The sequence below is a fragment of the Somniosus microcephalus genome, chromosome 10 (assembly GCF_052327205.1).
Source record: "Somniosus microcephalus isolate GS21.2 chromosome 10, FLI_Smic_1.0, whole genome shotgun sequence".
Classification (NCBI taxonomy): Eukaryota; Metazoa; Chordata; class Chondrichthyes; order Squaliformes; family Somniosidae; genus Somniosus; species Somniosus microcephalus.
This window is the reverse complement of record NC_140996.1, coordinates 204,861,714-204,880,508: the sequence shown is the minus strand read 5'-3', so window position 1 is coordinate 204,880,508 and position 18,795 is coordinate 204,861,714. Positions and strand designations below refer to the sequence as shown.

The window sequence follows — 18,795 nt, the reverse complement described above, 5'->3', positions numbered from 1 at the left end:
ACCGTGGTACAGGGAGTCATTCAAGTGGGGGGGAACAAATATAAATGTGGTAGTGGTAGGGGACAGTATAATTAGTGGGATAGACACTGTTCTCTGCAGCCAAGAACATGAGTCCCGAAGGCTGTGTTGCCTGCCCGGTGCCAGGGTAAAGGACATCTCCTCTGGGCTGGAGGGGAAAGATCCAGTTGTCGTGGTCCATGTAGGTACCAACGACATAGGTAGGACAAAGAAAGAGGTTCTGCTGAGGGAGTATGAGCAGCTAGGGGCTAAATTAAAAAGCAGAACAACAAAGGTAATAATCTCTGGATTACTACCTGAGCCACGTGCAAATTGGCATAGGGTAAATAAGATCAGAGAGATGAACGAGTGGCTCAAAGATTGGTGTGGGAGAAATGGGTTTTGATTCTTGGGGCACTGGCACCAGTACTGGGATAAGACGGAGCTGTTCCATCGGGAGGGGTTTCATTTGAACCAGGCTGGGACCAGTGTCCTGGCGAATCGAATAACTAGGGGCTGTAGACAGGGCTTTAAACTAAATAGTGGGTGGGAGGGATATGCTGAGTGGAAATTTAAAAAGTCAAAGAAAAATGAGAAGGCAAAAGTGCAGGGTTGCGATAGGGGTAATGATAACCAGAGTGTGACGGGAAGGGACAGAGCGTATACACATAAGAGTGCATCAGAAAGAGGGGTCAGAGTAGGGAAAAATGGTAAAAAGACAAAATTAAAAGCTCTATATCTGAACGCACACAGCATTCGTAACAAGATAGATGAGTTGACAGCACAAATAGAAATAAATGAGTATGATCTGATCGCCGATACAGAGACGTGGGGCTCAATTTTAACTCAGCCATCAAGTGGGCTTTGAGGCGTGTGGGGGGTTAAAATCGCAAAACCTTGGAGTCGGGACCACCCTCTACTGGTTCCCGACACCTAGCCATTTTAACCCAGGCGTGTCTGATGGTCCCGAATCAGTCCCGCCTGCAACAGTCCCGTCTTTAGGGCCCTTAAACAGCACTAATTGGCCTTTATAATCCCATTTTAACAGGCCCTTGCCTGTTTAACCCTTTTCCCACGTAAAACACGCCTGGTGAGGATCACGCCTGTGAAACCTGGCGTGAGCACTATTGGCTTGCTGACTATCAGCTGCAGGTCAACCATTAAAGAGATTTGATCAGTCATCATTTGCAGGTGGCAGGACTTTGATGTTTCAGGCCTGGGGCAACTTTTACCAGGCTTAACCACACCTGTGGAAGGTTGGAGCCTCACACACATCTCCAGTGTGAACTCCTGGGAAACTCCGCTCGCCACCTTCACTCAGCGCTTCCTCAACGGAGGCATATACCAGAAGCATGGGAGCCATTTATTTCCTTCCCTTCTGGGCATTAGATGAGCTCGAACACCAGCCACGGCACCAGCAGAACCAGGAACAACAGCAGCAGCAACAGGAACGCCAGGCTGCTGCTCACCCACCTGAAGCTGCACAGGCCAGAAGGGGCCAGCGCTTGGAAGTGGCTTGAGAGCACCTTGCTGCACATCAGGGGGCCATGGGGACCCGTATCTGCACTGGCAGTCCTACTCAGAAGGACTTCCATGAAGGTCTGGTTTCTCTGTTCAATAGATGCCCATCGCTCCTCAAGAGATGTCATTCTATTATGAACACTCACCAGGTTTTCCATACCCTGATGACTTATCTCCTCCATGGAGGTTGCCATCCTTTCCATGGTGATGCATTCATGCGCCAATGATTCCACAAAGGCTCTGCTCATGTTCGCTATGGACTCCGCCATTCGCTCCACACTCACATCGACCCTGGAGACAAAACCTGTCAGAGACTCCTGCATCTGTTCCTGGAGTTCCAGCCCCGCTGATCTTATGGATGAACCCAGAGGCAGAGGGTCGACATGCAGCTGAGCCGAGCTGGCAGAGGCCTGCGCCCTCCGACTAGCACTCTCCACTGCTGTCCCCGTCGCCACAATCTGCTGATGCTAACTTGTGAGCTGTGATACACCAGGTGACAACACTACTCTGTGTCCTGAAGGACCCACCGAGGTGTGAGTGTCTGCGCTGGTGCTGGGTGCGCTGAATTATGCTGACGCTGCGCCCTCAGAGGTTGCAGATTCCTCTGAGGAGTCTGGAAGCTCAGGCTCTTCCTTCCGACAGTGGGGACAGGGGCTCTCGATGGTCCTGTGGGGGAGTAAAGGAAAGAGAGTTAGAGATGTGAGGTCAAGGTTACATGCACATTGCATATGATCATAGGTCCATCTGTTATAGCTTCAGAATCATTATCAGCGACTCATGCAATGTCAATGAGAGAGATGGAAAACTATTCTGTCACCAGCTTGCTGTGATGCACCCGTCTGTCCGTCCCCCACTTGCGCCTCATCCTCCAGTCCTACGATCTCCAGGACTGCCTCCTCCCAGGGGGTGAGGTCCCTCCTCCTGTCCTTGCTCGTTCTCTTTTATTGTGAGCTCTCTTTTCCTGCAATGAGGGAGAGAAGTGGAGTTGGAGTGAGAATGAAGGAGTGAGTGTAGAGAATCCATAGCATAGATGCTTAGAAGGAGACAAAGATGGAGCGAGGTGGCCCTCCCTGTGTGTTGTCAGTTGTTTTCATAGCATCAGAGTGATAGGGAGTGTGAGGGCTGCATAGTCGAATAGTTAGGTGAATGTGAGCATAGAGAGGGAATGGGTAAGGGTGCATGGATGTCAGTGTCAAGTGGGATGTGGAGGAAGAGATTGCTAAAGTTGAGTGCTGGTGAGGAGAGGCAATGGAGATCAGATTGAGTGTGATGGGAACTTCATACTCACTTTTCCAGTGTGCTGAAGGTCATGAAATCTCTTCCTGCACTGTATCCAGGTTCTGCGGGTAGCCGATAAGGAGTTACCCTCCTGTGCCACTTGCAGCCACGCAGCCTTTGTCTGCTGGGGAGGCATCTTCCTCCCTGATGAAGGGAAGAGCACCTCGTGAGCTCTTGCTCCCTCCACTAAAGCCTGCAGGGCAACGTCATCAAAACGGGGTGCAGACCTCGGTCTTTCTCTTGCCATTCTGCTTCCAGCTCAGTGTATCAGCAAATGCCAAAAAGGTTGGCAGCCTGAAGAAGCAAGGCTTGTTGCAGACCCTAAATGCAGCAGCAATAATGACGTCATATTATGCGACTTTCTGACTGGAAATACTCATTTGCCAAGGCTTCCCACATGTTGGAAATCAATTGGCCAATTGAGTTAAAATTGCATCAATCTCACACACCCATTTAGATTCGTGTGGGAAACATTCTGGAGATGGGGGATCTTAGCTACAAGGACAGGTTGGAAAAGCTGGATTTGTTTTCATTAGAGCAAAGGAGGTTGAGGGGTGATTTGATAGAGGTGTACAAGATTATGACAGGTTTGGATAGGCTAGGCGGGGAAAGGCTGTTCCCACTAGTTGATGGTACAAGGACTAGGGGACGCAGATTTAAGGTTTTGGGCAAGAGATACAGGGAGGATGTGAGGAAAATCTTTTTTACGCAGCGAGTGGTGAGGACCTGGAACTCGCTGCCGACGGAAGTGGTGGAAGCGGAGACACTCAACGTTTTCAAGGGGAGACTGGATAGGCACTTGAGGGAAATAAACTTGCAGGGCTATGGGGATAGAGCGGGGGAATGGGAGTGACTAGATTGCTCTACAGTGAGCTGGCATGGACTCAATGGGCCGAATGGCCTCCTTCTGTGCCGTTATGACTAGCTGCCATTCCAGATTCATTTAAGTAACTGAATTTAAATTCTGGGATTTGAACTCCCATCTCCAGATCATTAGTCCAGGCCTCTGGATTACGAGTCCAGTAACATAACCACTATGCTACCATTCCCTTGTTAATCATGTAGCTACTAAAATCCACTGCTTCTGTTCACTTGTCCACTGTCTAACAAACTGTTTCTCAGTTTATAGCCCAAACCACAAGCTAGTGAATGTTTATTCTATTGCTTTTGGAAACAAGGGTTCACAGACGGGAGTGGTCTGGGATGCTGAACTCGGGAACATTATCTAGAGTGAAAACCCAAAAACGTTAATAGGGTTATTATTTTTCTATATATAGAATGGGGGAGTATGTTGAACAAAGAGTACTCCCCCATACTTTCCTTCTCCTTTAAGCAATTTCTCTGCTTCCAGAACCAATTGTTACAAAAGCTCCAATGCACATGAATTATTTCCTCTACAGTCGAAAACTGTTGTAAATAATCCTGGGGACTGGGCTGTGGGAGAAGTTGGGTGTATAAAGCAGAGACAGGCGAGAGAGAGATGCTGTGGAGCTTTTGTCTGGAAAAAGTTGAAAACAATGTGTCAGGTTTTTAAGTGGGTTCCCACTTTGGACAATACCCTTGTTGTTCGCAGCTACAGACAAGCTTTTCCTAAATTGATCACCTGAAAATTTAGCTGAAAATTATGATCGTGGCTATTTTTAGCCCCATCTTTAAATCCTGCGACTTCAAGGGCTACCTCAGATGCAAGGTTGTGACCCAGGAGGACTATGCCCTTTCTTGTGCTTGCCTGTAGATGAAAGGAGGGGGAGAAGAGAAAAAACAAGTCAGCCTAATAACTTAATGTAATTGTATTCTAAATAAGTAAGTAGGCTGCATTAAACTGATAACGCATTAAAACTCTTCATTTTGGTCTTGTAAAAACATATTTTCATAGAATCATAGAATGATACAGCACAGAAGGAGGCCATTCAGGCTTTTGTGCCAGTGGCTGTGATTTAGAGAGAATACCAATAAAAAAAATTAACTTCTAAGGAGATTGCTCAATATTACACTTTATAAATTTGATAAATGATTTTCCATGATTAAATTTAAGAATTATAATTTGTAGTAAGAAAACAAAAACTATACTATTGAGTTTTAATGAAATTCTAAGCAGTAGAAATGGGCATAAAATACCTACTTCAGTCATGAGACTATCATTCACAAATTAGCCGATCCTCATTAGGGAAATATTGTACACTTGCCCATTACATATTCTACTTGTACCAAAATGCAGTTTTTTTTTTTAAAAAGCATCAACTTTTCTTGGCATGATTTTCTAAAATTTAGCCTGATTTATGATATGACAAGTAAAATATCAGTTTATGATCTACTAGTCGATCTCCCACATGGCCTGCAAGCAAAAATTTAAGGATTTAATACTCAAGTTTGAACCATCGTCAGCTTGGCTTCTTCCATTAATTGCCCCTCTCCCCCTGGATTACACGGTAAAGGCTGTGCTGACATTGGTAGAGAGTTTGAACTACTGATTATTCTGACAGGTGCATTTGTTTTCCCATGTCCAGCGGCTGTTTTTTTTAAAAAAAAGATAGGAATAGAAAAAGAAAGAGAGATGACAGCCAAAGCGTGGACTCCAAGTACACACACACTCTGGGTTAGACGCAGCTGGCTCCTAGTTCAACATATAGGGCAAGGACACTGCAGGCCTGGGTTGAAGAGCAGCCTTATATTGACCCTCTGATTGAGGTTCGGTGGGGTGGAGCAGAAAGAGGGGTCAGGATGAGGCTGGGCCCCAGGTCAAAGTGTGGAGGCAGGAGAAAAAAAAAATCACTCAAGGCCACCTGTTTAAAGGGTTTTAATTTATTATATTACATTACAGGTATTATTTTAATATTTCTTATGTTTATAATGTCATTATTTCAACTAGATTTATATCTTATAATTACTACCAACGTTCTTTTAAACTGCGTGGCACTCTAGGGGTCCCGTGCAGCCGGCGAGCCGGCTTTTAAATGCAGAAACCACGCAAACACGGATTTATGAAGGGACCGCATGGCCCAAAAGAAAATTAGAGGGAACACTGATTACTACCCCCTCTTTTTTTTTTGTTCCCTTACTCACTTGTATAGGATCTTCCTATTCTATGACTTATTCAGCTTCATGCTCTGTGGTATGAAGAAGTCAGTAACCCAGAAACAAAGCTCAGGATTGAGCATCAGTTGCATCAGACTTGGAGACTATGATAAGGTGTAGGCTCTGTCTCCATGACACACTGACTCCCAGTCGCTGAGAGTGTATGTGGAGCCCCAGCCTGCTCCTTCAAGTAACCCTCGCCATGTGGCAGACAATTACTTTTGCTATGTAAATCATGCCACCACTAACTGTCAGGCAATTCTTTCTGGCATCATCACAAAAAGCTCACTCACTACTCTGACTATTTTCAGCAATCTTTGATGTTCTTGCATTGGATCTCTTCACATCAAAAGGAGTGTATGAAGTTTGCCAGGTTATTCTCAAAGTACGGTGGCATAGTGGTTAGCACTGTTGCCTCACAGCGCCAGGGACCCGGGTTCAAATCTGGCCTCGGGCGACTGTCTGTGTGGAGTTTGCACATTCTCCCTGTGTCTGCGTGGGTTTCCTCCGGGTGCTCCGGTTTCCTCCCACAGTCCAAAGATGTGCAGGTTAGGTTGATTTGGCTATGATAAATTGACCCTTATAGTGTTAGGGGATTAAATACGTGGGGTTACGGGGATAGGGTGGGATATGTGTCGGTGCAGGCTCGATGGGCCGAAATGGCCTCTATCTGCACTGTAGATTCTGTGATACACCTCATCTAGATCTCATGGAATAGATGGTCCCTCAGTGATGTGGAAAGAGGTTATTTGCTTCTTCTGCTCAAATAATATCAACACCTTTATGACAAGGGTTAAAAGCCAGTTCTTGAAGTGTACGTCAGCTATTTCCACATGCTTCCAGAAAGGGGAGAGGCGGACGGCAAGTGCTCAGGGTCATCCCAGGGTCTGTGACCCCATTTTCAAAAATCATGAAGGGTTTTGATAGAATAAGTAAGAAGAAGCCGTTTCCTGTGGCAGAAGGGTCGGTCACCAGAGGAGACAGATTTAAGATAATTGGCAAATGAACCAGAGGGGAGAGGAGGAGAAGTTTTTACACAGCGAGTTATGATCTGGAATGTGCTGCTTGAAAGTGTGGTGGAAGCAGATTCAATAGTAACTTTCAAAAGAGAATTGGATAAATACTTCAAGAGGAAACATTTGCAGGGCTATGGGGAAAGAGCAGGGGGGGGGGGAAGTGGGACTAATTGGATAGCTCTTTCAAAGAGCAGGCACGATGGGTTGAATGGCCTCTTCTATGCAGTAAGGTTCTATGATTCAAGGGAGCACTGAACACAGTGAGGGAACACCAACCCACAGTTCATTTTGAAAGACTGGCATTTATAGAGCGCCTTTCACCACCTCAGGACGTCCCAAAGCGCTTTACAGCCATTGAAATTCTTTTTAAAGTGTAGTCACTGTTGTAATGTAGGAAACACGGCAGACAATATGCGCACAGCAAGATGCCACAAACATCAATAAGATAAACGACCAGCTAAGCAGTTTTAGTGACAGTAATTGAGGGATAAATATTGTGCCAGGTCACCGGGGAGAACTCCCTTGCTCTTCTTCGAAATAGTGACATGGGATCTTTTACGCCCACCTGTTTAACGTCTCATCCAAAAGACAGCACCTCCGACAATGCAGCGCTCCCTCAGCACTGCACTGGAGTGTCAGCCTAGATTTTGTGAAGTCCCTGGAGTGGGGTTTGAATCCACGACCTTCACACCCAGAGGTGAAAGTGCTACCAACTGAACCATGATAATCCACAGGCAAACGACTGAAATCATCATCATCTGCAATCTCCAGTCCAGTCTTGTAGCTGGCCAAACCCGCCTCCCCGCTGGCCAGTGACTCAACCATGTGCCAATCAAACATTCGTCCCTCCTCCTCCTCCTCCAACTCCAATTGGTCAATAGCCTTCATAGGAGCCCCTTTCATTGCCTGTTACATTTATAAATGTTTTCTTTCATGTATGTATTAGAAGCACACTTAATTGAAAACTTCAGAAACTTCTAATGTGAAAGTGAAATGGAACAATAAAATGATTGTGGTGTTAACCCAATGATCAGTGGATTCATCAATCACTTTGCTACTTCATTAACTTTATTAAAATCATCCTGCCAACCATGAATTCTTTTTAAACTGAAGTTTGTTGTTCTTGAAAAAACACTTCCTTGGAGACCACCAACTCAGTTGGAAGAGTTTGGCCTATTGTCATTGACTCCACTCTTTGTGCAAAAGTTGTGCTGAAATATAATCCAAAATTTCTTCCATATTGCATCTTAAATAAAATACCTATTATACATCCTCACATCTGATCAGTGATAGGAATGTCACTTTCAAGGTCTGTAGATGTGTCTGCAGCTACCCTTATTGCAGGAGCTTTTGACTTTCCACCTGACAAAATCTGTAGGGCAACTATAGCTCATCCAGCTAATATAGCTAGATCGCACAGATGAGAGAGTGATTTGTTTTTTACATTAAACCTTTGGTGATTCCTATTAATAATTCCTGTAGCCTTTTGCCATGTTTACTTATGTTTTATAATACTGTAACTTCATTTCTTTCTCAACTTCATCCTGTTGGGTAGCTCTTTGTCAGCCAAGCATCTGTCTGTTGTGTGGGAATATTACAATACTGTTTGCTATCCAAAGATGGTCACACACCCCAGGAATCTGGCAGTACAATAAAAGAATTGTCCGATGGTCAGCAGGGAAGGAAACACTGTCCACCAGACAACCAAGCTCAAGAGCCCTGAAGATATTATTAATTTCCAACATACCACAAACACAAAACAAACCTGCCTGTACATATATGGACAACTTGATTTGGGATGATAGGAGTTACTAATTACAGCTTTCAATAATTTCCCATAAAATATATGCATAAAACTTGATATGACTGCAGCTGAAAAACACTGTAGTATGGGTCAAATCATATTTGATTTTCTGTTGATGCTCTATTATGTCAAAGCATATAACATTCCAAAGTTAGTTATGTAAACTCTACTTGCTGTTTTTGGGTTACAATCAAGAGGCTATGAGGCAATTAGAGGGGCAGCTGCCATATCTTTTATCCCCTCAAATTTCTTTTGACTCCACTACAATTTATAATAATGGGAAAGCAAAGTCGGACTCCAAATTTGATTGGTTTTGCCTCACTAAGCAGTAAATGGAGATTAGATCATCCAAATGTCTCTGTTTACTCCCATTTATTACTACAAATCCACAAATTAATGATTTGCCTCCAACATAATTGGACCACTGCTTGCACACAAATTTAAACTCAAACTGACTTAAGCATCACATATACATGTTTTGCACAAACACGTGGATTTTTTTGGGCAGAGTTACCCTTTCCTCCTATAGTCCCCCCCTCCCTCCAATTACCATTTCCTCCTGTACCAATGCACTTTCTGCAGCTAAGTGGGCAGTCAGCAACAATGCCAGACCCTGCTATCAGCACAAGGCACAGGATAGTAGACTTGGGAAAATTAGCCATGAAAAAGCACCTGGCCGCCATTCAACACACCTCTGCAACAGTGCAGCTAAGATCAGGAACTCAACAGAGCGGAGGATCTAAACCCACTTTTATACTAGGACTCACTTAGTTTGGATTCTGGGACTATGTACTTCATGAGCTGACTGCTGCCGTTTATCGTGCTAGACAAAAAACAACTGGTCTATGATTCTGCCTCTAGGATAAGCGAGCTAGATTTATCAGCATAAACAGCTGGCTGATACTAATGAACATTAGTTCACGTAATCTGAACTAAACTAAAAATGCATCAGTACAAGAGTGCTTTAAGTTGCAGTTTTAAAATGATCAATGCGACAGAACATCAGTGCTGAGGAATGCAACGCTTTTCCTTTTGTCCTCATCAAGCACCCCCAGGTCAGCTTTCATGACCAAACGATTACAATGGGATATGGAGGATAAGTACGCACCACATAGCTTCAACAATGGCCCTCACTCATCTTCAACCTCTGAACAGCACCCCTTATTGCATCAACATTACCCTTCTACTGCTAGAGATTTTCCCAGGAAGAATGGAATGCAGAGGAGGCATGGAGAATCGACCGTTAGCCAGCATAGGTTGCTCCAGGGGTGCAGCGGAGGGGAGTACTGGCCTTGGTAATTCTACCCTACATAAATTTGGTCATCTAAAACTCAGCTCACCATATCCTAACTCGCATTAAGTCATGGTCACCCATCACCCCTGTGCTCGCTGAACTGCATTGACTCCCGGTTAAGCAACGCCTCGATTTAAAAATTTTCATTCTTGTTTTCAAATCCATGGCCTCTCCCCTCCCCATCTCTGTAATCCCCTCCAGCCCCACAAAACCACAACCTCCGTCCCCCCCAACCCCGAGATATCTGCACTCTTCTAATTCTGGCCTCTTGAGCATCCCTGATTTTAAATCGCTCAACCATTGGTGGCCGTGCCTTCAGCTGCTTAGGTCCTAAGCTCTGGAATTCCCTCCCTCTACCTCTCTTTCCTCCTTTATTTAAGACGCTCCTTAAAACCTATTTCTTTGACATCTGCCTTATTTTCTCCTTATGTGGCTTGGTGTCAAATTTTGTTTTATAACACTCCTGCGAAGCGCCTTGGGACGTTTTACTACATTAAAAGACGCTATATAAATACAAGTTGTTGTAGTAGTTCACACCAACGAATCCAGTACATCAGCAAAGATCATTTGGCAGCAGTGGAGAAGAATCCCAACCAGGATGGGAACCAGCAGAAAAAACCAGAGCTAGTTCAGTGTAGAGTGAAAAATTCCCAGCAGAAAACTGACAATGCAGCAGCAAGCCAGATACTCGAATCGAGATGACCCAGCAGAGAATATAGTCTCTGTAGAAAACAGCCCGGGGGGGGGAAGGAAACACGAAGATTCAGAAGAAATGGACTTTGGCCCAGGGGAAAGTGGACTTCTGTCCGAGACCCACACAGCAGCAAAATAATGCAGAGGAACCAGAAGTACAATGAGGTACAGTCAGAAGCTCAGCGGGTAACAGCTACAGGTAGGGGATGGGCTGCTGGCTAGAAAAAATTACCTTAAAACTTGTAGCGACTGAGTAGTGGTACAGAAACACAGTAACCAAGCATAGTCCGGCCTAGTCCTGATGGCAGAGGAATCCAGGAGTACAAGAAATCAAATTTGAGCAGAGTCCCAGCCATTGAAAAAACCAAAGTGAAAACACAGTACATGCAGAGTCAGGCGATGGACCATGTGCTCTGCACAGGTAGTTTTAAACTTGTAATTTGGACTAAAATGCTTCCACTATTAGAGCCAAGGGAACTTAAGCAGTGGAAAAGAGATTGGGGGAGAAAGGGCAAAGGATGGCAATAAATGACCAAGAATTACATTGCAGAGGAGAGGAGCTCAGTAAGCAGCAAGTATTCCAGGAGCCATCTTGCATATCTTCACTCCAACTGAACCAGTTGGGTTTTTACGAAAATACGACAACTTCACGGTCACCATTACTAGCTTTTTAGTTCCAGATTTTTAAAATCTGAATTGAAATTCACAAACTGCCATGGTGGGATTTGAACTCACGTCCGCTGGATTAATCCAGGCCTCTGGATTACTAGTCCAGCAACATACAACCTCTACAACTGCCTTGGCATCCTTAGTAAAGTGGGGCATCCAAAGGTGCACACAATTTTCTAACTACAACCTAAGCAATCATTTCTATAGGTTTAGCATCACCTCTTTGCTTTTGCACGCTATGCCCCCACTTATAAAACCAAACCTAGCATCCTAGATCTTTTACATTCTTGTGCCATCTTACACATTTACATAAAAGGGACATTTTAATTAAATTAGAAATCCAGTTTATGTGGGCAGTTAATTGGGATCGCCTATTGAGACATTTTCTTTGAATGAGGAACAAGTTTCCTACCTTCCTGGCCCTGGAAAAACAACCACAGGAGTAAGCGGTTGCTATAGCAACGAGTGGCTTTTACGATTGTTTCAATTGATGCTGTGCAAACTCTTTTGTTGAGGCACTTTTTTTTTAAGTTGGTAGATTTACGTATAAACGGCTCGTCTCCTTTCTGAAACGCGGAATGGGGCACATAAAAAGGGAATGACTTTTTTTTAAAGTAACTTTAAAAAGATGGTAGTTACCTTTAAGAGCCGAATATACAAAAAAAGGATTTTATGTTTAAAAAAACCCATAGTTTTCAAATTAATTATTTTGTAAAACACGCTTTTGTTGTTTAGGGGGCTGGGAAGCAAAGTATTCACATGGAATTGAATTCAGATTGCCTTGGTTTTATATAGTTTTACCTTGAAGTCAGAGGCTGCCCAACTCCATCTACGCAGATGCAACTCTGAAGACATGCTGGTGAGCGAGCGATGAGACTTTGCCGTGTATTCCCCAGGGTGAGTTTTGGTGGTGTGGTACCGGGTTTATTTTTTCCCCTTCCCTTCCCCTTTTCCCTCGCTATTTCTAGGGAGCTTTTAAAAGCCCCCCTTTTTTTTTTTAATTTCAACTTAACATCTCGCTGCTGTCACACGCACCACAGGCTGCGTGGCATTGTGACATCAGGAGCACTGGAGAGAGAGAAAAGGCCCAGGAGTGGGACACCAGATTTTATTTTTAAAACACACACAAACTCTTTATTAAAAAAAACACACATCCAGCAACTTCAAGAAACTCTTCCCCCACGCCGAGCCAGCAGTCTATGTTTCTGTCCCCACCCTTCCCAATTTTTAAACAGAATAATATAATTTTAAATAAAACACCAAACAAACCTCTAGCTCCTCACAACTACACCTTCTCGACGCTCACGTGGACAGACAGCACACTGAGTGAGAAGGGGCGGGGGCAGCTGGATCCGGGACCCGCCTCCACCAATGGCAATCGGCCTCTCCCCAAAAAGAACCAATCGGAAATATTCACTTGCAGCCGTTGCCAAGCCGTTCTAACCAATTACAATCCGCTAACGAAGGACTAGAGTCGCGGCGGCGGCTGGTGTGAGGGAGAACAAATGTACTTCTTTTGTCTTCTTCGTACTTTTAAACTTTTTTTAAGACGAGCGGCGATTTAATCTGGATAATAATTCAAACACGACCAAGAGAAAAAAACACACAACCGTTAGCTCCGCCAACGACGACAGCAGTTGCCCAGTAACCCCGCGTGCCTAACAACCAAACAGTGTAGGTTAGAGGTCATTCACAGCCGGCGCCGCTCAATGCAAGTCGTGCCCTGGTTCTGATTTAAATGGCCCTCGGTTAATAATATCTTATTAAACACACGAATTCAGACTTTAAATATTAGCAGCAAATTTACTGTTAATTATATGTGTCAGCCAGTGGCTCAGTTAGTAGCACTCTCACCTCTGAGTCAGAAGATTGTGGGTTCACAGTCCCATTCCAGAGACTTGAGCACAAAAATCTAGGCCAACACTCCAGTGCAGTACCGAGGGAGCGCTGCACTGTCGGAGGTGCCGTCTTTCGGATGAAATGTTAAACCGAGGCCCCGGTCTGCGCTCTCAGCGATCCCGTGGCACTATTTCAAAGGAGAGCAGGGGCATTATCCCCGGTATCCTGGCCAATATTTATCCCTCAATCAACATCGCTGAAACAGATTATCTGGTCATTATCACATTGCTGTTTGTGGGAGCTTGCTGAACACAAATTGGCTGCCGCGTTTCCTACATTACAACAGTGACTACAATTCAAAAAGTGCTTTGGGACAGCTGGTGGTCATGAAAGGCGCTATATAAATGCAAGTCTTTCTTTAATTAGTAATACTTCATTAAAGCATCTCTGTTGGAAAAATAAGAGACATTCTAACTATTATGTTGTTAAAAGAGACCATTATTAACAATTAACAATCTGACAGTTAACAACATAAAATAATTCTTATATAGAAATAAATCCGCGTGGGTCAACCTATGAAATTAGCAGCACAAATGCAGGTTTGCAATTGCAGCAGAGGAGTACAATGTAACTTTTCTAGTAAAAACAGAAAATGCTGGAAATACTCAGCAGGTCAGGCAGTATCTATGGAGAGAGAAACAGAGTTAGCGTTTCATGTCGATCTGTTTCTCTCTCCACAGATGCTGCCTGACCTGCGGAGTATCTCTAGCATTTTCTGTTTTCACTTCAGATTTCCAGCATCTGCAGTATTTAGCTTTTGTAAATTTTGTTGTGCTGCATTTACTGGTGTGGGCTCCTGTTGCAAATTCGCATTGTCTTTTGGAAATGTATACGATTTTTGCAGAATCCGACTGTTTCATTTGATATCGCCTTTCCTGGATTGCAAAGGGTGGTGGGGGCAAGCGGGAATCTCGCGAGAGCGCAATTTCAGCACCCGGCGCCACTTTCAAAACTCAAAACCTGCACGTGGGTCACTGAGCTGTGAGTGGAGACAAGTAGCTTCAACATGTGTGCCTCATCCTAAATACGGCCATCCATCATTGCTGGGTCCTTCTCATCTCCGGTCCAAGCGACAGCCAATTGAGTCAAATAATGCACTCATACAAGTGTATCACAAACTTTAATACATTGGTGCAAGTGTATCAAAATCCTTTGAAACTGCAGCCTGTGCAGTTAGAGGAGCCTGGGTGAAAGGAAACCCACTTTCCCAGTCTCGTTCTGTAGGACAAACGTGTGTCTCGGGGTAAGTTCTTGTACACTTAGGTATCGACTTACACTTCACACTGAGGGAGCAGAGCACAAGCACTGCTGGACTTGGTGCCACTAACAGCCAGGTGATCAATATCTGAGCTCCTTGGCATTTTTGAAATCCGGTATTATTTTCCCGCGTAACTTTGGTGATTAACGTGCGTTTAAAAATAAATTGCCCCCAAAAATTAACGTGTTAATTTGCAGAAGTTGGGTAACATGGACTGATGCAAGATGAGGGTGCCGTGGCTGCTTATGGGGTATCATGAGTCACTTGCTTTATTTTCTTCCTTTGGTCCAACACCACCTGTACTTGGAATGGAAGCTGTTCCAATTCATTTACGCCCCATGGTTGTTGTCAGGGTCTTTGATGGCGACGTGGATGCCTTCAATGAGATCTGCATTTTAGGGAAACCGGCCATCTGGTAAAAGTGCTGAATCCTCATGCTATTGTGGGAAATGGCACATGTGTTAGCTCAGGTAAACAAGATTTCAGTAACTTTTTTTATGCATTGGTGGACCAAAATCTAACTTGTTTGACAAATTTCACCAGTGATGGTTTGAAAGGATCCAGTAGTGTAAAAAATCATTGCTGTGTGACTTTTCATTACAACAGGCAGGTTAGATCTTGTATACAGGCCAAGGATCCAGTAGATAGCAGAACTCAGTAGCCACCTCCCTGGTGAACTGGAAATGGCAACATCAGGTCTCTTCAGACATGGGCAAGCAGTTATGCCTGGGCATGAGACCATAGTTCCTTGGCCAAATGTGGGTGGGCACCAAACGTGGAAGTGCACCTGCCTTTCATCTTTTTGCATGAACCTCTCTTGATTCTCAAAATCGAGGACAGCAATTGGCACAGCCCCTGAAATGCCCCTGCTGAATGAACAACGTTGTTTCCTGCTAGTGGCCACAATAAATGCAAGTCCTTTCCTTTCCGTTAACAACTCTGGCTGAAGGTGTGTGCAAAAGAAGTATTACAAAAAATCAGCAGCAAACAACAGAAAAAACTTGTGCGTGTACGATTATATGACAGTAGGACTGATTCTCCTCTGTTTTAAGCCCAAGTGCACCTATTTTTGGGGGGCAAAGCAGAGGAAAAAATGGATGGCGACCCATTAGGGGAGATTTTCCTGGATCTGCACCCAGGCAGGACAGAGTACATGCCTATAAAGAAACCTACACAATTTTCCATGGGTGGAATGCAATTCATTGCACCTCAACCTGTGTCAGCTGTGACTCAGTTGGTAGTACACTCGCCTCTGAGTCAGAAGGTTGTGAGTTCAAGTCGCACTTGAGCACATAAAGCTAGGCTGACAATCCAGTGCAGTGCTGAGGGAGTGCTGCACTGTCGGAGGTGTCGTCTTTCAGATGAGACGTTAAACCGAGGCCCCGTCTGCTCTCTCAGGTGGACGTAAAAGATCCCAAGGCACTATTTTGAAGAAGAGCAAGGGAGCTATGGTGTCCTGGCCAATATTTATCCCTCAACCAACATAACAAATACAGATTATCTGGTCATTATCACATTGCTGTTTGTGGGACCTTGCTGTGCGCAAATTGGCTGCCGCATTTCCCACATTACATTAGTGACTCCACTTCAAATAGTACTTCATTGGCTGTAAAGCGCTTTGAGACGTCTGGTGGTCGTGAAAGGCGCTATATAAATGCAAGTCTTTATTTCTTTCTTTCAAGGAGGGTTTAGTATTTAAATTGCATGGTCAACATGCTTTTAATTCCTGTGACCAGCTTTCCTCCATTTCTTCTGGTCACTGGCAAGATGCAGGCTGACCCAATATAACTGGATGCTCACTGCCCTTATGCCGCATTTTAAATGCTGGTTGCACTTAAAGTGACTGACCGCAAGTTTGGCAACAAGTCATCCATTTGTTCTTGGCTTGTTGTGCTTGGGGAAATTAGTTAACTATAGGTGTGCTGCGACAGAAACATTCATCAGACTTTAATTTACAAAACGTTTTATGAACGTACCAAGAAGCCTCACCTTACCACCCCGAGCACCATCTTACACAGCCACTGCAAAAAAATGAGTACACCCAAGACTTACAAGCCCACCTTACTTTTATCCCAGCATCACCATTCCTCTTTGCAAATGTATGATTCCAGCTTCTCAAATGAAACTCTGAAAATGCTCCATAATGTGCCAAAATAATTTTTCCCAAATTGCAAAGTTTCTGTGTACCTTGGGCTGGATTTTCATTGAGGAGGTGGGACTACAACTTTCGGGATTGTCATAGAGTCATAGAGTTTTACAGCACAGAAAGAGGCCCTTCGGCCCATCGTGTCTGCGCCGTCCATCAATCCCTGTCCAGTCTAATCCCATTTTCCAGCATTTGGTCCATAGCCTTGTATGCAATGGCATTTCAAGTGCTCATCCAAATGCTTCTTGAATGTTGTGAGGGTTCCTGCCTCTACCACCCTTTCAGGCAGTGAGTTCCAGATTCCAACCACCCTCTGGGTGAAAAAGTTCCTCCTCAAATCCCCTCTAAATCTCCTGCCCCTTACCCTGAATCTATGCCCCCTTGTTATTGACCCCCCTACTAAGGGGAAAAGTTCCTCTTTATCCACCCTATCGATGCCCCTCATCATTTTGTACACCTCAATCAGGTCCCCCCTCAGCCTTCTTTGCTCCAAGGAAAACAACCCCAGCCTGTTTAGCCTTTCTTCATAGCTGAGGCGCTCCATCCCAGGTAACATCCTGGTGAATCTTCTCTGCACCCTCTCCAAAGCAATCACATCCTTTCTATAGTGTGGCGACCAGAACTGCACACAGTACTCCAGCTGTGGCCTCACCAGCGTTTTGTACAGCTCCATCATAACCTCCCTGCTCTTATATTCTATGCCTCGGCTAATGAAGGCAAGTATCCCATATGCCTTTTTAACCACCTTATCTACCTGTTCCGCTGCCTTCAGGGATCTATGTACATGTACACCAAGGTCCCTCTGACCCTCTGTACTTCCTAGGGTCCTACCACTCATTGTGTATTCCCTTGCCTTATTTGTCCGTCCAAAATGCATCACCTCGCACTTTTCAGGGTTAAATTCCATTTGCCACTTTTCCGCCCATCTGACCAACCCGTTTATATCGTCCTGTAGCCGGAGGCTTTCCTCCTCGCAATTTACCACCCCACCAATTTTTGTGTCATCTGCGAACTTACTGATCATACCTTTTACATTCTCATCCAAATCATTTATGTAGATCACAAACAGCAAGGGACCCAGCACCGATCCCTGAGGTACCACACTGGACACAGGCTTCCAGTCACAAAAGCAACCTTCGACCATCACCCTCTGCCTCCTGCCACTCAGCCAGTTTAGGATCCAACGCGCCAAGGCACCCTGGATCCCATGGGCTCTTACCTTCTTGACCAATCTCCTATGCGGGACTTTGTCAAAAGCTTTACTGAAGTCCATGTAAACCACATCCACAGCATTTCCCTCATCCACACACCTAGTCACCCCCTCGAAAAATTCAATCAGATTGGTCAGACATGATTTACCCTTGACAAAGCCATGCTGACTATCCCCGATTAATCCTTGCCTCTCCAAGTGGTGACTAATTTTGTCCCTCAGAATTTTTTCCAATAATTTCCCTACCACAGATGTTAGGCTCACTGGCCTGTAATTCCCTGGTTTATCCCTGCTACCCTTCTTGAATAATGGTACTACGTTAGCTGTTCTCCAGTCCTCTGGTACATCCCCTGTGGCCAGAGAGGTTCTGAAAATTTGTGTCAGAGCCCCTGCAATCTCCTCCTTTGCCTCACACAACAGCCTGGGATACATCTCGTCCGGGCCTGGGGATTTATCCACTTTTTGGCCTGCTAAAACCGCTAGTACCTCCTCCCTCTCGATGCTAATATGTTCAAGTATGTCACAGTCCCCTTGCCCGATTTCTATGTCTACATCGTCTTTCTCCATAGTGAACACAGATGCAAAAAATTCATTTAAAACCCCGCCTACATCATCTGGCTCTACACACAGATTGCCACTTTGGTCCCTAATGGGCCCAACCCTTTCCCTGGTTATCCTCTTGCCCTTAATATACTTATAAAACATCTTAGGATTTTCCTTTATTTTGCTCGCCAGTGTTATTTCATGGCCCCTCCTTGCCCTCCTAATTTCTCTTTTAAGTATGCCCCTGCACTTTTTATACTCCTCTAGGGCTTCCTCCGTCTTTAGTCTTTTGTAATTGCCAAAAGCCCCCCTTTTTTTCCTAATGCATTTTTGTATATCCCTTGTCATCCAAGGTTCCCTTTGCTTGTTGGTCCCACCCTTGACCTTTACAG

The 18,795-nt window shown here is 44.7% G+C and overlaps 1 protein-coding gene across 5 annotated transcripts in view; it reads right to left on the bottom strand.

Annotated features, from left to right (window-relative positions):
- Window positions 1–12,380, bottom strand: part of LOC147112031 (testis-specific gene 10 protein-like) — a 112,970-nt gene extending 100,590 nt beyond the window's left edge. For 2 of the 5 annotated variants that reach the window (XM_085999496.1, XM_085999495.1), the window contains exons 1-2: window positions 12,149–12,377; window positions 4,400–4,525 (exon numbers count right to left, since the gene is read on the bottom strand). In XM_085999496.1, coding sequence (XP_085855622.1) covers window positions 4,400–4,525; window positions 12,149–12,202 — 180 coding nt within the window. In that variant the 5' untranslated portion in view covers window positions 12,203–12,377. Of the gene's footprint in view, window positions 1–4,399; window positions 4,526–12,148 lie in introns of all 5 variants that reach the window. The other 3 variants (XM_085999493.1, XM_085999494.1, XM_085999497.1) reach the window with 3 other exon arrangements.
- Window positions 12,381–18,795: the final 6,415 nt, after the last annotated feature.